Source organism: Pipistrellus kuhlii, unplaced genomic scaffold (assembly GCF_014108245.1).
Source record: "Pipistrellus kuhlii isolate mPipKuh1 unplaced genomic scaffold, mPipKuh1.p scaffold_m20_p_11, whole genome shotgun sequence".
Classification (NCBI taxonomy): domain Eukaryota; kingdom Metazoa; phylum Chordata; class Mammalia; order Chiroptera; family Vespertilionidae; genus Pipistrellus; species Pipistrellus kuhlii.
The window spans coordinates 19,965,055-19,991,717 of record NW_023425416.1 but is presented as its reverse complement, the minus strand read 5'-3'; the positions used below and the strand labels follow the sequence as shown (position 1 = coordinate 19,991,717).

General features: G+C 47.7%; 1 protein-coding gene across 1 annotated transcript in view; it reads right to left on the bottom strand.

The window, feature by feature from the left end:
- The window catches only part of IRAK2 (interleukin 1 receptor associated kinase 2), a 59,308-nt gene that overhangs the window by 4,706 nt on the left and 27,939 nt on the right, over positions 1–26,663 (bottom strand). Inside the window, exons 3-11 of the mRNA XM_036431099.2 lie at positions 23,616–23,762; positions 18,285–18,376; positions 16,138–16,332; positions 15,867–15,931; positions 14,270–14,384; positions 11,630–11,739; positions 9,432–9,627; positions 5,407–5,469; positions 1,226–1,411 (exon numbers count right to left, since the gene is read on the bottom strand). Of these exons, the coding sequence (XP_036286992.1) occupies positions 1,226–1,411; positions 5,407–5,469; positions 9,432–9,627; positions 11,630–11,739; positions 14,270–14,384; positions 15,867–15,931; positions 16,138–16,332; positions 18,285–18,376; positions 23,616–23,762 (1,169 nt within the window). The remainder of the gene's footprint in view (positions 1–1,225; positions 1,412–5,406; positions 5,470–9,431; positions 9,628–11,629; positions 11,740–14,269; positions 14,385–15,866; positions 15,932–16,137; positions 16,333–18,284; positions 18,377–23,615; positions 23,763–26,663) is intronic.

Genomic DNA, 26,663 nt, shown 5'->3' with positions numbered 1-26,663 from the left:
ATGAGCCGTTAAGGTGGTGTCTGATTGAAGCCACAGGTGGGGCCTACAGCTCCCCACAGTCCTCTTGCTGCCAACAGCAACGCCTGAGGGACTCTCTAGGAGCCCCTCTCTGCCAGACGCCACTTGAAAAATCACTCGGCTAGATTATCTCTAAGCCCTCTCAAGCAGTAAATTTGACCTTAGAAAGACCAGTCCAAATTTATACCTGTTACCATGGAAACCACCTTTACATCGCCCATCCATAAGAAAATGTTTTCCCTCCTGCGGTGGTTGATTTCTGGGGTGTCTGCCTAGCCCACAAGCTAGAAATGCTCCCTTTCTCCAGGGCCTGGCCCCTTCTCCTTTCAGGGACTGACCTCCCCTGACCACCAGGTTTCCATACTGGACCCTATGCCCCTCATGTTACCTGACTGGCCAAGGGGGCCAGCCCGACCCTAGCGAGGCCAGTCAAGTTCTCTCTCTGAGATGCTGGAATGTGGGCCTGGAGACTTGGTCTCTCCATGGGGCAGAACTATAACATATAAGTGAATATGGCCACATCTCCTAACCAAGAAAATAAAAATAAAAAAAATAAAAGAGAGCCGAAACCGGTTTGACTCAATAGATAGAGCGTTGGCCTGCAGACTGAAGGGCTGCGGGTTCGATTCCGGTCAAGGGCATGTACCTTGGTTGCGGGTACATCCCCAGTGGGAGGTGTGCAAGAAGCAGCTGACTGATGATTCTCTCTCATCGATGTTTCTAACTCTCTATCTCTCTCTCTTCCTCTCTGTAAAAATCAATAAAATATATATATTTTTTAAATTAAAAAAAATAAAAGAGAGAGAGAAGAGGAGGAATAGGGCAGGTTCAGCAAAAGCCCCCGAGTTCTGTTAATAACCAAGGGTGTGGCCCTGGGCCCCTCAGGCCAGCGGCCCGTGGCCCTCAGGCTCGTAAGACGCCCTTATCCACATACTGCCCTGTTTTGCTGATGTAAGTTCCAACACGTTCTGCTACTTCCGCCCAAATACAGCCCTGGAATTACTACACATACCTAATACACATAATTAATAATTTTCAAATATTAGCCTGAGCTATTTTACTGGATGATCCCAACATCTCAGTGAAGAGATCAACCCCGAATCTTAGCCTAGTCCCTGAGAAAGCAAACCCATGCAGCCTGGGAAGAGAGACCCCGCTGGGCCAGGTCAGAGCTCCTGGCTGGGGAAAGGCCGAGAATCAGGCTCACCTCGGCCAGGCTGGCATGCCGCCTCCGCAGGCAGAGGCAGGCGGCCGTGGCCAGCGCCGCCGCACAGTCTTCGGGCAGAGCCCCCGCCCTCCTCTCCAGGTATTTCTGGCAGATCTCCTTCGCCATCACCTTCTCCACGCCCGTCCTCCTGCTGCTGCTCGGAATTTCGTGGAGGAGTAAATCCTTCTGTGGGAAGAACAGTGGACACGCCCCTGAGTGAGCTTCAGGCTGTGGGATCCAGGCACACTTCCTCCCTCACCTCCACCACTGCACCAGAGCTGCAAAAACTTCTCAGAAAACCAACAGGAATTTCAAAATAAATTCAAGGATCCCAGAAACGAGCAAAACAGCCAAGAACTGGGGAATAGCTAGATGCCCTGCATGTACAGGGCATTCCACAGTACACAAAAAAATACCACACATGCAATGGCTTAACCTTTCTAGGTAGGCCTCAGTTGATTACCCTGGAAAATGGGGATAATAGGACTAACAGAAAGATTAAACGACATAGTACATCTAAAGCATAAAGTGTAGTACTTGACTAAACAGTCAACAGTTTTAGTGATAATAATAAATAGTAAAATAGCTATCTTTCATTTATTTTTTTAAATATATTTTTATTGATTTCAGAGAGAAAGATAGAAACATCATCAATGAGAGAGGATCATGGATCGGCTGCCTCCTGCACGCCCTGTATTGGGGATCGAGCCTGCAACCCAGGCATGTGCCCTGACTATAATCAAACCCAGGACCCTTCAGGCCGCAGGCTGACGCTCTATCCACTGAGCCAAACCGGCCAGAGCTATCTTTTATTTATATAGTATTTACATAATGAAAACTTACATTAATAATTTGATCTTATTAACAATTTGATTAACAATTTGAAAACTTACATTAATAATTTGATCTTATTAACAATTACAGAGACAGTCTCTTACAATATAAAATAAACATTTTAGGATTTTCGCCCATGAGAGTAAAAACTTTACCTTGCTCACCTCTGTATCTCCTACACCAAGAACAGTGCCTGGCGCACAGTCAGTACTTCATAAATGTTTTCACAAATTATACATAACTTATTTTTTGTATAAGCTTCATCTTTTAATTTTTATGTAATTTTATTTTAATTATTTAATTTCTTTTTTGTCACGGGGGGGGGGGGGGAGGAGAGAGAAACATTGATGTGACAGAGATACATTGATTGGTTGTCTCCCAGCCATGACCAGGGACTGAACCTGAAAACCAGACAAGTGCCCCTAACCAGGAATAGAACCTGTGACCCTTCAATTTGTGCAAGCAATGCTCCAACCACTGAGCACACTGGCCAGGGCTAATTTATTATTTTTAATAGAAGTTATTAATTAAATATAAAACAATTAGTCTTTATTGCTTTATACAGCTTTTCATATAATTACACTTACAACTTAGAAAAAAGATTATATCACAGATTATTAGACATGATTACAATATTTGTATCAAAAATAAAACAAGAGTCCCCACTCTGCCTCAGTTTCCCTCTCCAGGAAACAGATTATCTGAGGATCCAATAATACTTAAATGCTTGACCCCATCAGAAGCTGAATACCAGGAGACTAAAAGCTTCTTGCTGGCAAGGGCTGCATTTTTTAACACCCTTTTGCATAATTCTCTTGTGTGAGCTCTCCCTTTTAAATGTGTATTTCTTTAAAGAGCGAATTATTTACAGATATGAAGGTGTCCACCGTGTCCAAAGTGAATGCCCTGAAAAGAACGACAGATGGAGATGCTCACCCTTTGACTACCACCCCCCCCCGCCCCCCGCCCCACGAAATCCTGGGTCCCCTTTAGCAACAGTCATCAGGAGAAGCCGAGCACTCGGCGGCAGGGCGATGGGGGAATTTAGCAATGGGAGGAATGAGCAAGTCCACCTGAGCCCATGATGAAGCTCAGCCCTGAAAGTAGGACAGTCGCTACGGGAAGTACACAGCGCCATCCAGGAAGCTGCACTGACCATGAATCTAACCGAGTCTCAGAGCTGACTACCCTGTACAGGAAACATGAGGAGCAGAGAAACAAGGACACCGCACAAACGTCACCACCAAAAGCTGGGCTGAGGGAGCCCATAGGGAGAACGATCCACTTTCTGCAGAAATGCAACGACACCCACAAGAAAAGGGGGGAGAGGGACAGTTTCTTAAGACTTTTTAAGACTTTTCTTCAAAAGCCTTAAGAAACATAACCAAAGGCAAATATGGAGTTTGCCTGGATCGGTTTCAAACAAAATAACTTTTAAAAAGCAATTTTTGAGGGGGGTGGGAAAGGTCGGGGAGAGGTCAATGGGGGGAAAAGGTCAATAAAGAATTTTAAAAAGAAAACAAAAAGCAATTTTGAGATGATTTGGGAATTCTAAATATAGAATGGGCATTGAATAATATTCAAAAATTTAGAAAACTTTATATGAATGCAATAACATAATATCTGGAATTTACTTTAAAGTACACACACACAAAGTTTTGGGGGCGCAAAGAAATAAGAACAGCATGATGTTGATAACTGATGGAATGGACACGCCAATGTTCTTTATATTCTTTTCTTTACATTTGAAATTGTCCATAATAAAAAGGGCTTTTAAGAACTAGCCGTGCCTACCCAGAGAGTGAAAAGGGGGGTGGGGGGGGACATCACCTGGAGGCCTCCTGTCAACCAACATTAAATCAGAACCCGCAACCTGGGCATGCACCCTGACTGGGAACAAACTCACCACCTTTCTGTGGGTGGAATGACACTCCAAACAGCTGAGCCACACCAGCCAGGGCAAAACTAGCTTTTTTAATAAGTGATATCCTTCACATTTTTAGAAACCATTAACAAAAAGAACCTTCTAGCAAATTTCCTATAAGCGCCTCCAGAGCCTCTTTCTCCTGTGACATTCACCCAGGAAGCCCTAGAGGACGGCTAAGAAATGCATCTCAAGAAAACGGTGAGGAGATGAGAAACTGCCCCAAACTACCCAAACCACAACCAAGCTGCTTAAACTGACCTCTTTGTGGTGTCCGGAGCTCGGTGCCCAAAGGGGGCGGAGCTCAGGGAGCTCAGTAGAGAGACAAATTGTGACCTTCTGTGCATAGGGGAGACCTTCAGTTCTCCATCCTAAAGCTCAGGGAATGCTATTGGGGCCCAGGCCCAAAAAGCCAGCTGTTCCACTGGCCTCCACGTCAAGTCAGAAACGGGGTTCCCCTCTCAAACTGATGAAGAGGACCAGAGCTTGCATAGAATTTCAATCTCTGCCAAGAACATGGGTTCAAATCTGTTTGACCGTTGATCTCACTGAGGAGCATGAGACAAGTCTCTTCACCTTGGCCTTAATTTTTTCATCTGTAAAATGGGGATGATGATAATACTGAATTCATGTGTCTGGACTTCCATGAGAATGAAACTGTCAAAAGTGTTGGGGCTGATAACTCCAGGATCTGCAAACCAGAAGACCTGACTCAGAATTCCAGCTCTGGCATTCAGCACAGCTGAGATTTCAGGCAAACCTCAGAGCTGGCTTTCCTCGTCTATAGATGAACATAATGCCTCTATCAATCTCACAGGGATTCTGGGATGACTTAGAAAGATAACGTATGGGCCTGGCCTGTGTGGCTCAGTAGTTGAGCGGCAATCCAAGAACCAAGAAGTTGCTCATCAGCGATCAATGATTCTCTCTCATCATTGATGTTCCTACATCTCCCTCTCCCTTCCTCTCTCTGAAATCTATAAAAACATATCTTTAAAAAAAGAGAGAGAAAGATAATTTATGGAAGGTGCCAGAGTCAAACTGTGTTGTTATATATTTTTGAAGTGACACTATACATAGGATAGTTCTTTGAACTTACCAAATATGGACGTTATTGAATTTATTTCAGAAAAACATTTAAAAAGGCTGAAGTGAACTTACCAATTTGAGGACAACCCCGTTTGATTGCCTGATGTGTAGAGAGGAGAAATGAGTTTTCCTGAAACATTCTAAGTTCTATTATATCATGAAAAAGTAATTGTTAGCTGGCGGGTGGGTGTGGGAGGTTAAAGCTACTTTGCGGAGATGCGAATCAAACCCCGGTCTGAGAGCTCGTTAGCGTCTGTAAAACGGGTGCCCTCCTGAGCCCTTGTGGCTGTGAGGCCCAAACACACCGCCCAGCCAGAGTGACCGGTTTCCTTACCAGGTAAACTGGGCTCCGGTCGGTCTCCATCGCAGGGATGCCAGTGAGGACCTCAGCTAACACCTGCAGAGAGCATGGAGTTAGCACGTTCACACACGCATGTACAGGTCAAGAGAGAAGCTTCTTCTCAATAATATAGTCTGAGCTTCAGGCTCAGCTCTGCCATTGGCCAGCATAGACACATGCCCAAAGTCTGGAACATGAGATCCAGTGCTTATAGAAGGTTCGAATGAACTGATAGCAAGGTGGGGAGGATGGAAACCAAATGTGTGTGTATCATCACCAATTTTATTTATATATCTATCTATCTATCTATCTATCTATATATATATATAGATATAGATATATAGATATATAATAGATAGATATAGATATAGATATACACACACATATAGATACGCACGCACACACATATATATATGCACACTTATATGAATGTATACATAAATTATATGCATATACACATACAGGGTAGGGCAAAAGTAGGTTTAGGGTTTTTTGTATGAAAAATAATACAATAATTAATAAATAATAATACAAGAATAAACTCTGTTTCACATATTCATAACTGTAAACCTACTTTGCCCTACCCTGTATAATATACACACATTATACACACACACACACACACACACACACACACACACACACATGCATATAGCTCTATATTTATCTATATACACACATACATATGCATATACTATATTTTAAAGATAATTTCATTTAAAAAAACATCAGAAATGGTAAGCAGGCATTGCTACATCAATCTCAGGAAAGAAAAATCCATGTGCATATATGTATTCTAAGCAGAAAATCTCAGCAATATTTATAGCATGTTTCATCTATATGCCTTTTTAAAAATATATGTTTTTACTGATTTTAGAGAGAGAGGAAGAAGAGAGAGACGAAGAGAGAGGAGAGATACAGAAACATCGATGATGACAGAGAAAATTGATTGGCTGCCTCCTGCAAGGCCCCCTGTTGGGGATTATGTCCTGATCAGGAATCGAACCAGTGACGTCCTGGTGTACGCCGGGATGACCCTCAACCAACTGGGCCATACTGGACGGCCATATGGCTTTATTGACATTATTTGTTCATTACTTCATCCATTCACAAAAGGAACAGAGACCTGAGCCAGTGTAAGCCACCAAAAACTGATAAACAGTGGTATGTGTTTTAGTAAATGGGAGGCCTGCTTGGAACAGGAATTCTTGGCAGAGATAACAGCATGGTGGTTAAGGACTCTACAGTCAGACAGACCTGGGTTCAAATTACTTTGTTCCTTAGACGTGCAGGTGAGTTTTAGGCAAGTGACTAAAATGAGCTGTGTCCTCGTTGGTAAATGAGGACCCAGTAGTAGTGAGTATAAGGGACTGAGTGTCAAATCTCTCTTCCAAGCCCCTTTAGAAGCAACTCACAGAGGTTCCCTCTCACTGCTGAGAAATCCTCTCTTCCAGAGAAAGGCCCACTGGGTTAGTAACAGGAAGGCAGGGGTTAGGAGGGGGGCAGTAGCGGGCACCCCTGCGGCCAGTGGACAGGAGACCATTGAAAAGACTCCCCACCAGCAGTGCCAGGAAGGAAGGGGAAATAAATACACAAACATTTCCTCTGCCTCCCTGACCTGCAGGCCCTGTGCAGGGCCCTTTACAGAGGTCACTTAGTGCTCACCAAACACACACACACACACACACACACACACACACACACTGAGGGACACAGTGCTCCCAGTAAGAGAAGCCAAAGTTCAAAATCACACTGTTCGTCAATGGCAGGGCTGAGAGAGAGTGCAGGGAGCCAATGGGCACTGAATGAATGAGTGAATGAATGAATGAATGAATGAATAAGGAAAGCAATTGCTACACTAAGAGCTGAGTTAAAAAGTTAAGAGTAAACATAAATCAACATAAATCAGGAATGAGGGTGTAAAGGCAGGAATAATAAAACAAACCACTATAATCATCATCATCATCTTGATATTTGCAGAGAACTAAGCTAACCAGTTTATTTATATATATAATTAATCTTCACATATATAATTTAATCTCCATTTTACAGAGGGCAAAACTGAGGTCCAGAGTTATAGGTGATATGCCCTCGGTCACACAGCTCAAAGTAACTGAGCTGGGGCCCAAATCCATGCTCTTAACCTCTGCACTACAGTGCCTGGTGGTTTGGGGGGATCAGTGCCCCCAGGAGTCTGGGGGAGCCCTGATCAGCTTCACTGACCCACCCAGTGAGGCTGACAGGGGCAAGGAAACCAGAAGAGCCCACGAACTGGGAGACAGACGGAAGCAAAATCTGCCGTGTGGATGTGGGGCTGAGGGCAGAAGGTGGCTCAGAGGGAGGGCACTAGTGAGTAGGAGAGATGGACGGGCAGGGGGCTGAGATCAGAGAGAGGAAGTACAGAATTGAAGGCTGGAGAGGAAGAGAGAAGGCAAGGCCCAAAATGCATTTTGCTTGTTCCTGGCAGATGTCAGCCATGGACGGTCACTTTTCTCAGCCAGTATTTCCCAGACCAGGTTCCCAGGACATGGATGCCGAGAGATGCTGAGAACACAAGGTTCAGTTATCAAATTAATTTGGGAAACCCAGCTTACTGTTTTCCCAGCGGTGGCAAATTCACAATGATCAGATTAAGAGCTCATTATCATATTAAAGGCTCTGATTAATTTTGTGGTAAAGAAATCTGCTTGACTTTGATTAACCCAGATTTCTCAAACCTATTTGCCCCCAAAACCTTTAAACACACCAACCCTACAGAGATCTCAAGGAATTGGTATTCTGTAGAAATACACACTGGAGACTATTTTCAGGCCATGAGCTCCTGGGGGAGGGATTGTGTTTTAAGTCACATTTGTAGTCTACACAAATTCTACATATAGTAATGCCAAACAGATGGTGGTGAGGATGAGTAGATGGACAGTGAATAGATGTGTAGCTGATGGATGGATGAGTGGATGAATGTTGAATGAATGATTGGAAAGATGGGTGGACAGATGGACAAAAAGATAAATGAACAAAGACAAACACAACTGGATAGAAAATTAGACGGCTGGCTGGGTGGGAATCAGGGAAGTCAAGAGATAATAGATTACTCCAATCTGGACACTCATGTGGGGCTTTACTTCAAGGGTTGGTGGATTTTTTTTTTTTTCTTTAACAGGCTAGATTGTAAATATCCTATATAATAAAAGCCTAATATGCAAATCAACTGAATGGCAGAACAACTGGTCGCTATGACACACACTGACCACCAGGCGGCAGACGCTCAATGAAGGGCTGCCCCAGCCCGCAGGCTCCATGCCAGCCAAAGTGGGTGCCAGCAGGAGCCCCCACAGAGGGATGCAACTGGCGGTGGCAGGAGAGCGGGGGTAGGGCTAGGCCAGGCAAGATGGGTGCTAGCAGGGTGGGGGGCAAACCTCAATCAGCTTACCGGCTGCCCCACAGAATGGCCCTGGTTGCCGGCCAGGCCTAGGGACCTTACCCATGCACGAATTTTGTGCACTGGGCCTCTAGTTTTAAATATATTTTTTTAAGTATTTTTTTTTTTATTATTGATTTCAGAGAGAAAGGGAGAAGGAGAGAGAGATAGAAACATCAATGATGAGAGAGAATCCCACTAGAGATCGAGCCCATAACCCAGGCATGTGCCCTAACCAGTAACTGAACTGCAACCTGCCGGAAGATTTCATCAAAGTGGGGCAACTGACGAAGGTTGACGCTCAACCACCAAGTCACGCCGGCTGAGTGAGAGGCAATCGTTTAGGCTTTGCGGGCCACAAACCAAGTCTCGGTCACGTATTCTTCCTTTGAAAATTTTTTTTTTAATTTTTTATGAATATAAAAACTATTCTTAGTTATAGGTCATAGGCTAGTTTTGGCCTGTGGGCCATAGTTAGCCAACCCCTCCTGTATTTGGATGTAACATATCTATGAGCTTCTGTCATTGCCAGTGCTTCCACGGGAGTCAGGGAAAAGACAGATGAGTATAGAACCCCCTCAGCAGAGAAGGAAACGCTTACTACTCCACAGCTGAAGACGTCCACGCGCTTCGTCAGCTGCCCCACTTTGATGAAATCTTCCGGCAGGTATGCAGCCGAGGCCTGGAACACACAGGTCTTCATCCTGGTGTACTTTGACCTTTTACTGTCAGGACACGGGGGAGCCTTTGGGTGAGCCAGCATGGGGGTGAAGTTTTGATCCAGCAAAACATTGGAGCTGTGGGAAAGAAAGCAGAGAGAACCCTCTCATGTGGGGCTGGACAAGAAGTGATTGCCATGGAGACGCTTTTGGGGAAGCAACCTAGCCATGAGCAGCGTCCGTCCGCTGCAGCAAGTTAGCGTCCCTGAAGATCCTCCCCATGAGTTTCTGAGAGAGGAGCCTACTCCAACAAGCCAATGGAGACGGAGCTAAGATTCACCCTGCTGCCCTGAGGATGGCATTCAGTCATCCTCAATGGTCAAAGAGGTGCAGCCTGAACGATCCCCACAGATGCCCACCCCGATCACTCTCAGCTGGCCACACCCATACAGGCTGTGTTGGCTCAGTAACCTCTGAGGCTTCTCCGACCCCCAGCTCTGGCCTGGCTGACGCGAGTCTAAATGCCAGCATCCTTCGTGACTGAACCTGTCCAGATTGTAGAAAATCAGAGCAATAAAAATATCCCTGAAGCTAGTCGTCTACTAGTAAACCATGGGAGGGAACTCTCAGAAAGTACTCTAAAGGGGACAAAAAACAACAACTCAGCTATATGTGTACAAATATTCAATGTAGAACTAACCCTCTAATAGTTTTTTTTTTTTAAAGTAGACTCCAATTCTAAAGTCTACTATTAGGAGTGGGTAAATAAATTATGGGCGATCCGTGCAATGGAAGACTAAGAAGTCACAGAAAATGACGACCCGCCATGTGGGAAAATGTTCATCGTATTTAAGTGAAGCGGGGGAAGAGACTATGAAATGGTAACCAGGTAACAGGGCTACCATAGGGCCACGCCTTCTGTGTGGGAAGAGGGGCTGAGAAAAGAAATGGAGAAACGGGGCCAGTGGATGAGTCAGAGTGGTGAGCCAGGACCACCCCAGTCCTTCCGCTTCCTTTCTGTGCGACCAAATAAGAATCAACGGGGAGGGACAAAAAAACGGGCTTCCCTTGGTCAACTGGAGAGAGGGCTTTTGGGGAAGCGTGGGTTCTATGGTTTCAAGCTCAATTTTGCCGAATTCTCTGTTACCTTCTGGGATCTCTTCCCGCGTTGCCCGTCCCCAAATGGGGAACTCTTGGATGGTTGGGACCGTGATGGCTGGCGTGTACACTAACCTGCAGGAAGCCCCCCCTAACATGAGTCATGTTCGCTCTTGGGTACACAAGCGGGCGAGGTGGGTCTCCGAGAGGACCCCAAGCACAGAGCTCAAAATCCCAGGGGACTTGGCAGATAGGACCCAAACCTCAAGGACCCGGTGCAGACCAGCTGGCTGGGTGGAAAGTAAACTCCATCACGGGTGCGGGGTGCTTGCTGGGAAAACACCCGCTGAGAAAGACAAACGTGGTGACAGGTAGGCGGTTTGTGCTGACAGCAACCAGAAACACTGCTCTTTGAGGATGTGACAAAGAAAGGAAGGCCCGAAAGAGGTGAGGTGGGGGGAGAAAGGCAAAGAGAAGAGAGACAGAGGGAGAGGAAGGGGACCCTGGAATGAGGTACAGTCTCGTCCCTGCAGCCAGGGCCCGTGGCAGGGTCCAGCCCTCCTCCCTCACCTCTTTTTTTTTTTAATTTTTTAAAAATATATTTTATTGATTTTACACAGAGAGGAATTGAGAGGGACAGAGAGTTAGAAACATCGATGAGAGAGAAACATCGATCAGCTGCCTCTTGCACACCCTCCACTGGGGATGTGCCCGCAACCAAGGTACATGCCCTTGACCGGAATCGAACCCGGGACCTTTCAGTCCACAGGCCGACGCTCTATCCACTGAGCTAAACCAGTCCCGGCTTTTTTTTTTTTTTTTTTAATTTTTAAAAAATATATATTTTATTGATTTTTTTCAGAGAGGAAGAGAGAGGGATAGAGAGTGAGAAACACCCATCAGCTGCCTCTTGCAAACCCCCTACTGGGGATGTGCCCACAACCCAGGTACATGCCCTTGACCGGAATCGAACCTGAGACCTTTCAGTCCACAGGCCGACGCTCTACCCACTGAGCCAAACCGGTTTCGCCACCTCCCTCACCTCTTGATGTTGCTGTGGATGATGTCCAGGTTGTGCAGGTGCTCCACGGCGCGAAGCAGCCCTGAGACGATGCTGACGCGCTGGGGCCAGAGGAGGGGGTCTGAGCCGCCCTGTGAGAAAGAAAGGGGGTGAAACAGTGACACCTGCTCCCTTTAAAGTCCCAGCGGCAGGGTCCTGGGCTCCTGTCTCTCCTCCAGCCCTTCCCGCATGGGTTACTGGCAGGGTGCCAGTCCTGGTATCTGTCAGATCTAGGCGGTGGAGGTCCCAGCTCAGACATGCACTAGCTCTGTGACCCTGGAAAAGACACAACCTCTGCGAGCCTCGCTTTCTTCGGGTTAAAATGGAGCTGTTAATCCCTATGCTGCAGGATTGTGGTGAGGGTTCAAAGAAGTGTATGGCACGTCCCTCCTAGAGAGTCTGCCACATGGTGGGTGCTCAACACACAGCAGCTATTTTTATCATGACTATCACAGGCAGTCATGTGGAATTTTTCTCTAGGAGGGGCAGGCTGGGAGGGGAGCTAGGGAGCTTGTGTTGGCACACCAGGCCCTGGACCTTATGCCCATTGTGTGTGTGTGTGTGTGTGTGTGTGTGTGTGTGTATATATATATATATGTATGGGGAGACTTCACAAGGGATGATGGACATTGTGGGGTGGGCTAACGTCTGCTCCCTTTCCTCGGGTGCCACCACTGTTGCTCTAAGACAGTCTCCAAGCTAAATCAGCACTTATTTCCCAAGTCCTGTCTGAGGTCCCACATCCTCCAAGAACTGGCCTTGCTCACTGATTTCTCCTCAAAAACTCTGAAACATGGAGCCACATGAAACCAGTTCGAACCCTAGCCCTGACACCTGTCAGCTGTGTCCCTTTGGGAAAGTCACTTTGCCTCTCTGTGCCGGACACTCCTCTTTCAGAAAATGGGAAAAACCTGTTGGGTTGTGGCAAGGCCTGGAGGAGACATGTGCAAAGCCCTTGTCACGTGCCTCACTCACACACAGGAGGGGCTCAGCGAGGGCATATGATGATCATTATCTCACCAGGAATAACTGCTTTACTTGGACCCCGCCAAAGGAAGTGGAATAATTTTTTTTCCCCTCTGAGAATTTTATGGGGGGAATGTTTGCTTTTAAAACTGTAATTCTGCCCGGCCAGTGTGGCTGAGCAGTTGAGCATCGACCTATGAACCAGGAGGTCATGGTTCAATTTCTGGCCAGGGCACATGCCTGGGTTGTACGCTCAATCCCCAGTGTGAGGTGTACAGGAAGCAGCCGATAAATGCTTCTCTCATCCTGATGTTTCTATTGCTTTCCCTTCCTCTCTGAAATCAATAAAAATATATTTAAAATAAAATAAAATTGTAACTTTATAATTTCTGAGCCTTTTGGCTAAGATCAAGTGATAAAAACTGTAATTTTTGTTATTGTGTTGTTAATCCTCACTCAAAAGTATCTTTTCTATTGATTTTTAGAGAGAGTGGAAGGGAGAACGAGAGACAAAGAGAGAGAAACATCGCTGTGAGACAGACATATTGGTTGCCTCCCCCATGCACCCCAACGGGGGATTGAGCCTATAACTGAGATATAAGCCCTTGATCAGAATTGATCCACAATTCTTCAGTCTGTGGGCTGACACTCCAACCACTGAGCAAAACCAGCTAGGGCTAAAGCTGAAATTTTAATAAGTATTTATTTTGAAATAAAATTTTGCATCCACTTTTCAATACTTTGAATCTTTTTTTTAAAATATATTTTATTGATTTTTTTATTTTTTTAACAGAGAGGAAGGGAGAGGGATAGAGAGTTAGAAACATCAATGAGACAGAAACATCGACCAGCTGCCTCTTGCACAGTCCCTATCGGGGATGTGCCCGCAACCAAGGTACATGCCCTTGACCGGAATCGAACCTGGGACCCTTAACTCTGCAGGCCAACGCTTTATCTGCTGAGCCAAATCAATCAGGGCTGCATCTTTTTTTTTATTGTGTAAAGTTTTACATTTGTCTTCTTTCTTCCCAATTAACCCCCACCCCCCAGCCATTCCCACCCCAGGCAAGCCCCCACTGCCTCAGTGCCTGAATCTATTGGATATGCTAATATGCATGCATACAAGTCCTTTGGTTGCTCTCTAACCACCCCCCCTACCATTTGTCTTTAGATCTATTCTTGTTCAAATTATGTTGATCATTATATCCCACATATGAGGGATATCATGTGATATTTATCTTTCTCCAACTGGCTTATTTCGCTTAGCATAATGCAGTTCCATCTATGCTGTTGCAAATGGTAAAAGTCCCTTCTTTTTTATAGCAGCATAGTATTCCATTGTGTAGAAGTACCACAGTTTTTACTTTGTATCTTTTAATTATTTTTCTTATCCTATTGTATTGGCTATCATGTCCAGAACATTGTTGGGTAAATTTAGTGCTATGGGATATTTTATCTTAAACGAAATGCCTGTTGCCAAACAACATTTTTATAGGGTTTTACCTGAAGATGCTTAGGCAGATCTTATATATCTTGGACTAACTTCTCTTGAAAGGCCCCTCTCTCTCTCTCTGGACTCTTATATGTCTTTAACCATTGATTCTCTAACTGGGTGCTGCCTGGTCCCTGCCTTCTGACCGTGGCCCAGCCTCTTACCTGGCACCGGAGCCTGTCCTGTAAAGAACCATTTGCCATGTAGGGGTAGATCAAGCTGTAAAACTGTTTTCCAGTGCAGACGCCCAGCAGAGGTAAGACATTGGGGTGGCAGCATCTGAAATCGGGTATTAGTGCAGAGGCGAGGCGTCAGACAGAATAATCCAAGACTGCTCCCGTCCCTCACCTCCCATACCTCCTGTGCCCTCCCCGCTGCCCTGAGGGCCCGGCACCAGGGGAGGAAGATGAAAACTGGCGTGCCTCCAAGGAGCTGCCTCCCTGCTCTGCGGCATGGGACACCTGAACCGCCCTGTCTTTGGGAAGCGGAGGCGTAGAGACTAAGGAACTTGCCAAGGTTATGGCTAGTAAGCAGTGAAGCCAGGGTGAGACTGCAAGTCTGTTTGACCCCCAAGACTGGAGTTCTTCCCCCAAATCCTCTTCCGCTAAGTCTGTCACCCATTCCTTCTGACTCCTCTGCCCTCTTAACCACTCCTTCCCGGCCGTTTTCCCTGAGACCCTCCTCTCTCACCTCCCTCTGAAACCTGAGTCTCCCAGGCAGGGCTCATCATCTTGTATTATAAGCTTTTCTCTAGGTACTTCCCGCCTCTATGAGGAACGCTCCCAAATCGCTCATCTCCGTGCTCTAGGAGGCGAACAATCTAAACTCGTCAAGTCCCAAACCTGTGTCTCCACCCACAGTTACGATCGCAGCAAAGGACACCACCATCCATCCAATTTCCTAAAAACCCTCTTACCGCCCCAACCTAATTATTATGGACACTGAAATCTGAATTTTTTAATTTATGTCATGAAATAGTCTTTTTATTATTATTATTTTTTTCAAACCATTCTTAGCTCTCGGGTCATACAACACAGGCAGGGCCAGATTTAGCTTATGGGTCATCATTTGCTAGGTCCTGCTCTCGATCTGGATGTTAAGATGGATTCACTCTTAGAATTGGAACCAGGAAGTCCCTGCCAATCTCAAAAAAATGAGATAGGTCCGGCCAGTGTGATTCAGCAGTTGAGCGTCTACCTGTGAACCAGGAAGACACAGCTCAATTCCTGGCTGGGGTTGCAAGCTCGATCCCCAGTAGGGAGCGTGCAGGAGGCAGTGATTGATGATTCTCTCTCATTCTTGATGCTTTTATCTCTCTATCCCTCTACCTTCCTCTCTGAAATTAATTTTAAAAAAAAACACACATTTTTTTTAAAGTGAGATAAAAATAGATTTCTCTCCCCCAGGATGAAAGGACTTGGGCCAGGTCGAGCCAGGTTTCTTTTATAATTCTATTCTACACATATATTAATAGGTTGTTAAACAGAAAAAGCGTGGACTATGGTGCCAGAGCAACCTGGGTTCAAATTCCGGCTCTGTCACATTCTTGCTGTGTGATCTTGGACAAGACACTTAACCTCTTTGCGCCTCGATCTGCCCGCGTGTAAAACACTGTGCTGACAACAGCTACGCTCCAGGGTTCTGGTGAGGATAAAATGAGTTTGTACACACAGAGTGCCTGCCCCGTAGGAAGCACTATGTAAGGGTTAGCTGTCATCATGATTAAACAAAGCTTAAGCATTTTCCGTAGAGAAGGCTTACCTGTGACAGATTCGTATCTCTGCTTGGAAGAAATTTTCAATTGATCCTGGACCTGAGCAGGCCATCTGTGGGAAAAGACTGCAAAACATTAAAACCCAGCCTCACCCAGGCAGCTTCCCCCAACACACACACACGCACACACACACACACACACGCACACGCACGCGCGCACACACACACACGCACACACACACACACGCACGCACACGCACGCGCGCGCGCGCACACACACACACACACACACACACACACGCTACAAACCAGAGCTAACCTCTCGGAGCTTCTTAAAGACGAATGGGGTGCCCTGCCTCTGTCCTCTGTAGACGTCAGCAAAGGTCCCCTCGCTGATTTTGTGGGTTTGGTTGAAGTTGTCGGTTGCGTGAACTACGTCCACCTGGTTCCAGAAAAGGCTGTCCACAGCCAGGCTCAGGAGGGTTTCTTGCCTAGGAATGGAGGTGCTGACATCCTGGGGATTTAGAGAGGAGAAGGAGATTAACATGAAATTAGCATGGAAAATGCTGTTTTCCCTATTACCCTGTTTCCCCGAAAATAAGACAGTGTCTTATATTAATTTTTTTCTCCCAAAGATGGGCTACGTCTTATTTTCAGGGATGTCTTATCTTTCCATGCGCTAGGGCTTATTTTCGAAGGATGTCTTATTTTTGGGGAAACACGCGTATCTCAGGGGTCTTAGAACAGCAGAGCTGAAGGGATGGAGGGGATCATCTTATCCAGTGAGGGGAAATGATAAAAAAGTACATGAGTCCTGCAGCTCAGTTGGAGTGCCTTCCTGGACACCAAAAGGTTGGGGGTTTGATTCCTGGTCAGGGCACATACTTAGGTTGTGGGTTCAATCCCGACAGGAAGCATAGGGAAGGCAACTGATCAATGTTTCTCTCTCACAATGATATTTCTCTCTCTCTCTCTCTCTCTCTCTCTCTCTCTCTCTCTCTCGCTCTCTCTCTCTCTCTAAATCAATAAAAACAGGTGAGGATTTAAAAACAAAACAAAGGACATGAATAGGGCCAGCTCAAATCCAAGCTCAGGCACTACTTTGCTCTGTGACCTTGGATAAGTCACTTCACCTCTATGAACTCTAACTGCATCAGCAAAAATGAACATCACAACCATTGTAGCCTGGAGAGAAATGCTGGCGACTAACTAAAATGTGAGTATTACTAGCAAATGGTTGATGTTTGCTTTTTTTTTGTTTTTCAGTTTACAAAGGTAGCACCAAGGGGGTCAAAGAGCTGAGGTGAGATCGCACGGCTGGTCGATGGCCAAGCTGGTTCCCTGGTCCTATACTTGGTTCGTGTGCTGGGAAGCAGGATAGAGGTTCACGGAACCAAAGACACTTCTGGAATCAGAGCTTCGGGGCTGCTTGTGTGGGTAAGCCTATGAAAAGCAGCAGCTCTGCTTCAACACTTCCTTCTTAAAAAGAGGTATACAAAATGTACTTAAAAAAAACAAAAAACTTTTTATGCTCTTTTAAACAGTTTTAGAAAATTAGTGCTGGTGTGTGTGTGTGTGGCGGGGGGTGTTCCCATTAATCCCATTATTCACTTAACAGCTATTCAAGTGCAGTGAGTGTCCTGCAGACCAGATATATCAGATTTTATTTCACAAACCAGAATCCTGATGCACATGTTGTTTTGATAGTTGGTGTTTCCACTTACATTACACTATAATCATTCTCCCACGTTATCCTCTTTGGGCAGGATGAATTTTCAGAGAAAATGAAAACCGTGTTTAAGTGAGTCTCCTCTCTGGCACAGCTTCCTTACCCAGCCCTGCGATGCTGGCTGCCTCACCAGGCACCCTTTTAGGGGCCAGTGAATATGTTCTAGTTTCTTGTAAAAATCAGAGGAACAAAAACAAACTTTTAAAGTCAAAGAAAATGTTTCCGTTTTTAACCTAGCTTGAATTATATTCACTTTGACATCAATGTAATTATAAAATAGAAATTATTTTTAATGAAAGAAAGGGCCCGTGAAAGCACAGGTGCCTAAGACCCATGAAAGTCATATGTGGCCTGGACCCAAGTCCTTGAACATTTAGAACAACACAAACATATTTTGGGTTGAAAAAATAAACTAGGACAGAAGGCGGTCTGTAAGCAAATACGACTGCAACCAATATATTTATATATAAATGAGACCTGCCGATGACCGGGTCTCGCTTACACACAGATAAAGGAAAAGCTCATTAAAAACGTTCATTCACTAGTGCATGAGCCCCCTCACCCCCAACCCCATCCCAGTTCTATGGAGTCAGTACTTCCACCTGAGCGGCTCAGAGTCATCCCCCCACCCCCACCCCACTCTAACCCCAGATCGGTCTCGGGGAATAAATGCATTGCTGTTTTGAGAAAGATTGAGTGCCACAGACTGGGGCTATGGCTCTCAGATGGGCACTTACCTTTGGATCGGGTGAAGCAGGAAGGTCTGTTTTTAAGGAAGCAGCGGCATCTTCGGGAGGAGGCGGGAGGCTGGCTCCGGCTGGAGCAGGCCCTGGAAAGAAGGGGCTGTGGGTCAGACAGGGGCGCCCCTGAGGGAAGCGGGAGGGGTCCCTGTCAGTGCCCTGACCTAACCACGCTCTGACTGTTGTCAGTAATGACAGCTACAGTTCCTGACACCCCAGGCGCCAGACTACACCGTCCTCCCGCGGCACCTAAGTGAGTCCTTGTGACAGCCCTACGGATTGGTCCCTGTTCAACAGGCGGGGAAACAGAGGCACTGGAGGTGGCCACTTGCCCAGGGCCGCATGGTGCGGAGCAGAGCCAGCCTTCAAATGGAGTATCGTCCGTGTGACACCTAACCCCTGCGCTGTCACACCTCCCTCACAAGGATCCGCGGACACAGGAAAGTTAGCCACGAAGCAGGCCTTCCGGAATCCTCCCCCACGGAGCCTCTGAGTCCGAGCAGGAGAGGCTGGGAGGCCAAGGAGGCCTTCCCAGAGGAAGGAGCACGTGACCTGGGCTTGAGAGAGGAGGAAATGCTAAGTGGATATGAGGCGGGGGGGAGGCACGGGGGGAGGCACGAGGCAGTGCAACTGGACCGGAGGGAGACACTGCAAACACTGACATCAGCGACAGCTCTGGTGCCTCCCTGTCTAACTCATGAACTCTCACACAGTCCCCGGAGGGAGGTGCCGTGATCACCTGCTCTTTACCGGAGCTGAGAACGAGGCCTCTGCGTAACGGGGGGGCCCCCCTCCCAGGGAGACCTGGCCCTGACCCCAGGGAGGCGGTGACATGCACCTGCTTCCCGTAGTGCTGGTTGGCGATATCAGGGAAGGATGACTGATCTGGACTTTTGGCCACAAAACAATGCAGAGGACTGAAGTGGAACCCGGTGAGACGGCCGGGAGCCTTGCTGAGCTATTGACGCGGCAGCTGACACGGCTCCTCGGGGACAGAGCCCCAGGCCCTCCTCCCCTCCCCGGGCCTGCGGCAGCTTCCAGAGCTGTCAGGGCTTTTTCTGTTTTGCCAGTTTTTGTGAAAGAACTGCATTTGAGAAGGCACCGTGTGTGCACACCCACACGGCGTTAGAGAACCCCAAAACGGGCCACCCTGGGCCTGTCGCCTTCATCCCTCTCCTGGATGTTGGCCCTGCCTCCGTGCCGCCTCACTGAGCTCCTGGACGTTTTTCTTTCAGTCCACTCTCATTCCCACACTGTGCTATGCATTCAGCCTTGGAATCCCTATCAGGCGTCTTCAAACTACGGCCCGCGGGCCACATGCGGCCCGCAGAGGAGTCTGATCCGGCCCGCCAGGTTTTTTGGGCAGTGAGCGCAGCCGAGGTGTTACAGTAGGAATTAGTAGTTCATGTAGTCCGGCCCTCCAGCTCTCTGAGGGACCGTGATCTGGCCCCCACTTTAAAAAGTTTGAGGACCCCTGCTAGCTCTTGGTGCCCGTGATCTGTATTTTCTCCAGCACCCACGTTCCCGTGGACCACTGGGTCCAGGCTCGACCTCCCTCCGGCTTCTGTCCCCTCCCCCTGGCCTAGCTCCGCCGCTGAGGGACTACACACATAGTCCCCTGTCCTCTCCTGGGCTCCAAGGTCAGCGCTGGCCTCACACAGCCAGAATTCTCTGCTCTGACCTGATGCCTGGGGCTCCCTCTGGGGGCTGCTCCAGTCTCTTGGGTTGGGGGGAGCCCTGAGGCCCCCTCTCATGACCTTTGAGGGCCACTCGTTGGAGGAGGGGCTGAGTCTACTTATCCCTCCGGTTTTGCCAGTGAACAGGAATGGGATCTGGGCCACTCCCACAAGGATGGCACAGCAGGTACGAATGCTGGCGGAAGGAAGGACCGGGTCAGGGAAGACGCGGGGCTACTTACGTAAATGTCATTTCAAAAACACTAAGCGTTAACCCTTAAGGTGACAACACCTTTACCCCCCCCCCCCCCTCAAAAAAACACGAACATTTCCTATGACATTTCCTATGAAAATCTTTCCCAGGCCGAACGCAGCACACCCCACCCGGCCACGGGCACCGCTGTGGCCTCAGCACGGAGCACAGGGCAGCGCTGGCCTGCGGGGTCTCTGGCCCCCGCCCTGGGGCCGGCAGGGGCCTGCCCGGCAGCCTCCCTGCCCCCTTTCTGCTCGTCACACAGAACTGGGCTCACGTCCTGGCTCTGACACTGCTAACGAGAGGGACCGGGTGAGTTGTGCTTCACGTCTCCAGCTTCCTCGAACGTAAAAAGAGCACTAACAGACCATTCCTTACAGAGTGCTTGTCCAGATGAAGAGAGACGACGGTTTTAAAGCACGGAGATCAGCCTCCGTCTGCTGTGTATGCCTGGAGCACCAAGGCTGGCAGGACCGTGTAGAATGAGAGTAAAACAGATTCTTATTGACAGCCTGGCCCACGGCGAAGCCTTTTTGAGGTATTTCGGCTGCTCCGAGCCCTTTTACCTGGACTCCGGCTTTGAGAATGTGTTTAACAAGGTGCTCAGAGTCTGTCCGTGCCTCACCGACTCAAGTCTTTTCCTCTTCCACATCCCTCCCCACTTCCTCCTCACCTACGGCACGGGGGTCGGGGTGCACGGGGGTGAGAGGTGGGCTCTGGCCGTGGACAGTGTGGCTCAGGCGGTTAGAGTGTCTTCCTGGTCACCAAAGGCGGCAGGTTTGATCCCCTGGTTGAGGCATGTGTGGGAGCCAACCAATGGCTCGTGTTCTCCTCTCTCTCTCTCTCTCTCTCTCTCTCTCTCTAAAATATCAAATGTTTTCTAAATTAAAAAAAAAAAAAAGTGGGCTGGGCAACTCACCTGCGCTGAATCCCAACCCCACCACTCAGCCAGCCAGGAGGCTCTGGCAGGCTCTGCATCCTTCCCCAGTTATCAACAGGGCCCCCCCCCCCCCCCCCCCGGCGGTCAGTGTGGCTCACCAGGCAGTACCCATGACCTCCGGCAGGCAGTCTTTGTTCCCACTTATCATTCCCTCCCAGCCTTCGCTGCCTCTTATAGGAATTATCTCCATTCCTACAAGGTAACCAGCCTAAAGTGTGGGGCCCAAAGGAAGTCTGGGGGGCTTTCCCAAGAGAGGACAAGCTTTGGGTTATTTGATGTGATGAATGATTACTCTCTTATTTTCAGTTTGGGCAAAGATAAACAATCAACTTCCTTCCTGTCTATAGATTGTATTTGTCATCTCGACCTGCCAGGGCACATGTGCTTCTGAGGGGCACTCAGAAAACAGAAGGGGGCAGAAGCTGGCAGTCACCCAGACAAGGAACCACAGAGGCGGCTACACCTGTGACCTCCCCATCCTGACCAGCACTCCCCTGGAATTCCCTTATGTTATTACTATGTTTCCCATTGACCATCAACCAGTATCACATTTGCTTTATGACTATTTCCCCTTATCTTTAATTGCTGATCAAAGTTCTGCTCTTTTTATTTTTCTTTCTTTAGCTACAGGAAATAACTCAGACTCCTTGGCCTAGAATTAATTTTCCAGACTTGAACTATCTAGGGTGTCTGGAATGTTCCTAACATCAGTGAACACTTAAAAAAAAATTTTTTTTTAGCCCTAGCCAGTTTGACTTAATGGAAAAAATGTTGGCTTGCAGACTGAAAGGTCCCGGGTTCAGTTCCAGTTCAGGGCACATACCTCGATTGCAGGCTCCTCCCCGGCCCAGGGCCTATCTTTGTCTCTGTCTTTCCCTCTTTCTCTCTGTCTTTCAATATTTCTCTCTGTCTTTCCCTCTCTCTTCCACTCTCTCTAAAAATCAATAGAAAAATATCCTCAGGTGAGGACCAACAAAAAAATATTTTAAAATAATTAAATAATTTTTAAAATGTTTTTAATTGATTTTTAGAGAAGGGAGAGGGAGAAACATAAATGTGATCAGCTGCCTCCTACACACCCCCTACTGGGATGAAGCCCACAACCCAGGCCTGTGCCCTGACCAGGAATCAAACAGGTAACTGACTGTGCACTGGATGAGCCCAACCGAGCTACACCAGCCAGGGGACATCAGCTAATATTTAATGAGCAAACCTGTAGTGTACAATTCCTTACCACAACATGATGATGTAGGTTCTGTTATTATGCCCATGTGATAGAAGACAAAACTGAGGCACTGAAAGGCTAAATAATTCTAATAGAAAGTGGTAAAGTTGGGATTCAAATGCGGGTCTGTCTAATGCAAAAGCCTATGCATGCTCCTCAGTCCATGCTGACCTTGGCTTCAGGATCCACATTAGTGAACTGAGGTTTCACAGGTTTGGGCTCTTTGGCTCACATGCAGGAGGCTGCAGGAGAAAGGGAGGGAGGCTGGGCACCAGGGGAGAGATGGTGAATATGGAGATGTGGGCATGCGTGGCAGTGCCCCTCAGGGAAAGTACAGCTGGCTGAGTCCTGCCACCATGGGGTAAACTGTCCCTGGGCCCTTTCCTGGACTTTTTCCTCTTTAGCTACAGGAAATAACTCAGCATGGAGACAAATCGGAAGTGGTTTGAAAGGCCTGGGATAGCAGTGTCTGCAGAGGGTAGGGACATGAGCGTTCAAACGACACTGCTCAGATGCCACTTCCTAGTCATGTGACCTTGAGCAAATCACTTTCCTCTTGGTGTTTCAGGTGCCACAGAGCAAAGCAAAGGACCTGTGACTGGCAAAGAGGACCCGGGGGCAGGCATGGAGCACCCCACCACATGGCTGTGAAGGCCAGGTCCTGGGCCTGTGGAAAACAGACAGAGAAGTCACTAGGCCCCTGAGCCTGGAGCTGGCATGCAGGGCCAGTCTGTGTTGGGGGCATGGGCAACCACAGGTAAAGTACCGGGGCCCCATGCCGGGCTGTTTAACTCTCTGCACTCACAGCTTCTCATCGGTGAGATGGAGATAATCACCAGGCTCACAGCTGAGAAGGGTTAAATAAGTTAACATCCCTGAGGTGCTTAGAACAGTGTCTGGCACACAGCCCTCATTCACTGAGTTCTCTCTTTCTTTCCTTAAAAATAGTAAAAAAATGGCATATTCTTTTACTGACTTTTTTAACTTAATATATTGTAAGCATGTTTCCATGTATGCATACATATCTGGATCGTTATTAACAGCATTATTGTGCTAATAATGTTAACAGTATAATGTTAGGCTAACATATTATTGCAATGACCTGTCATTAAATTTACCATTCCCACTGTTGTTTCTAATTTTTTGCCGTTAAATACTGAGCTGAATATCCTTATAGATAAATCATTTCCTTACGTATTCTTTAAATTAAAAAATGTAACTTAATTAAGAATACCTGGGCCCGGCAAGGCAGCTGGCCCCACGAGCTGCCCCTTCTTCTGTCCGTCCTCCGTGCTTCTTACAGACGCTGCCCAGGGCCTGGTTGGCTTCTCGGCTCCTGGGAAGTCTGGGGGAGAAGGCCTGATTTCAGGCACTGGCTTCCCTGAAACAAGGTGGAATGGGAGAAAGGTGTTGTCATTCCGTGAAGTGGAGCAGCCCTCCGGAGGCGGGTCTGGTCCCGGTGCGGCCTCGAAAGCACCGTGTTCCCAGCGCGCTCTCCCTCGGAGCCTGGGACCGTCTGGGAAGTGTAGAGGTAGGTCAGGGCAATCTCCTGCGATGGCTCCAGCCCTGACACTCTGAGTCAGAACACTGCTTTCTGTCCTCCCAGCGGGGCCTGGCCAGGCGGCTCCGTTGGTTGGAGTGTCATCCTCTACATCACAAGGTTTCGGGCTCGGATCCCGGTCAGGGCACACACCAAGGTTTTGGGTTTGAGCCCCAGTCGGGGTGCATTCCAGAGCATTCCAGAGGCAACTCATTGACGTTTCTCTCCCACATCAATGTTTCTCTCTCTTTCTCACTTTCTCTTTCTCTTTTTCTCTCTCTCGCCCTTCCTTTCTCTAAAATAAATAAACATATCCTCAGGTGAGGATTAAAAAAAAAAAGTAATCCTACTAGTTGTGTGACCTTAGACAAGTCACTTTCTTTTTAAAAAAATATGTTTGTATTGATTTTTAGAGAGAGAGGAAGGGACAGAAAGAGGGGAAAGATAAAAGAATAGATCGGCTGCCTCCTGCATGCCCCCTACTAGGGATCAAGCCTGCAACCGGGACATTTGCCCTGACTAGGAATTGAACCAGCAACCTCTTGGGGCATGGGTAGATGCTCAACCACTAAGCAACACTGGCCGAGCAAAAAGTCACTTGCATTCCAAGGGCCTGTTTCCTCACCTATAAAAGGAAGATCATGTTACTATCTGCTTGCCTACCTCATAGGCTGTTGGGAGGGAAATATGGCTGAGCTGGTGTGGCTCAGTGGTTGAACATCGGCCTACGAACCATGAGGTAACGGTTCAATTCCCGGTCAGGGCACATACCCAGGTTTCGGGCTCCACTCCAGTAGGGGGCACGTAGGAGACAGCTGATCAATGATTCTCATCATTGATGTTTCTCTCTCTCCCTTCCTCTCTCTGAAATCAATAAAAACATATTTGAAAGAAAAATGCAAGTTATGCATTTCCATGAACACATGGGCTAGTTAAAGCTCTCCATCCTGCTAAATCCCCAGTTGAGCCCCTGGATATAAAAGTTCTGGCCAGCCCTACACTTCCCCTTCCACAAGCAGCAGTGGAAACATGTGCATCCTTCCCTGTTTTAGAGACAGGGACTCTGAGAATAGCAGCTACATCAACTGAGCACTAACACTGCGACACCCAGGCCCGGCTTTGCATGCATCAAATCCTCCCAAGGATTTCCCACTTTGTCCCAGTTAGAGATGAGGAAACTGAGGCCTGGGCAGGTTAAGTGACTTCCCCAAGGTCACATCGCTGGGCAGACAGGGCTGGCCGAAGGAGCCTGGGCGGAGGTCACCTGCCTTCTGTGATCACTTCCCCTTTGCATCAGCTTGGGAAACCCCAAGATACTGTCAGGGTGTCTACACTCGCTCCCACCCAGCTTCTCGGGGCCGACTCTGTGTCAGGCAGCTTCCTTCATCGCTGCCCTGGCATCCTCTCTCCCCACAGCCACTGCCTCCAGCTCGGAGGCCCTCGGATTCCTCCCAGGCTGCGTCTCACTAACACACAGAGATGGCCCCATCACCCCGCTGCTTGAAGCCTTTACGACCCCATCATCTGGATGAAGAATATACTCTTCACCTGACTCCGGATATCTCCCCATTGCCTCCGAGCAAATCCAAACTCTGCAGCCCTGCACGCACGGCCCCTCACCCGCTGGTGATGTGCAGTGGGCCCATGTTTGAGAACCACAAAAATGGGGGCACCCACGTCCCAGGGAAGGCTTCTGCCTTTACCTCTCACACCTGCATCACCAGGTGCAGCCGAGACAGTCCCCCTCCAGCCTTTGACCCCAGGAGCATTCATTCCAACAGGTAAACTGTCTCTAAACAAAACTGGTTGTTACCATGGAGCCAAAGCACTTCGAACACAAGCTTTGGGACTAGAACAATATTTTAAAATATATATATATTTTATTGATTTTTTTTACAGAGAGGAAGGGAGAGGGATAGAGAGCTAGAAACATTGATAAGAGAGAAACATCGATCAGTTGCCTCCTGCACACCCCCTACTGGGGATGTGCCCACAACCAAGGTACATGCCCTTGACCGGAATCGAACCTGGGACCCTTCAGTCCGCAGGCCGGCGCTCTGTCCACTGAGCCAAGCCGGTTTCAGCAAGGGACTAGAACAATATTAATGATGCCTAAATGCATGGCACTACACTTGTATGGTACCAAGCAGATTTATTGGACGGTCATGACGATCTAGGCTGGTTAACAATTATCTGCATTTTTTTTTTTTTTTTTTTCTGAGCACATGAAGGCTCTCAGAGGCAAAATTATTTTTCCCTGAATCAAACAGCTGATAAGATTCAAACCTAGGACTGGTTTCACTGTCCCCTCTCATCGGTTAGGACAGAATTGCTCAGATACCAAGGTCATTACCATCACCTGAAGAGGGCACTGCCCGGGACCCCCACCTGCTCAAAAAAGCAGGAAAACTGGGCAGGAGCTGAAGAAAGGCTCGAGGGAATGCATAGAAGAAACAGGAAGGCTGAATGGGGGAGAAAACGTGACTTTTTCTTTGACTGTCACTGATAAAGTATTCATTTAAATAAAACTCTCTTATAAAAGAAGTAGCAGAGCTTAGCTGTTTAGAATTCAGGCCCTGGGATGGAAACCAGTTTCATCCATTCCCAGTTATATTGACTCTAGTCGCCTTTCCCCAGAACTCAGAGAAAACCCTGCGTGCCAATGGCTTAGCTCAAAACACAGGAACTTCATTAAAACATTGGTTAGCTCTCCTACAGCCCACATGGTGAGCATAAAGAGTA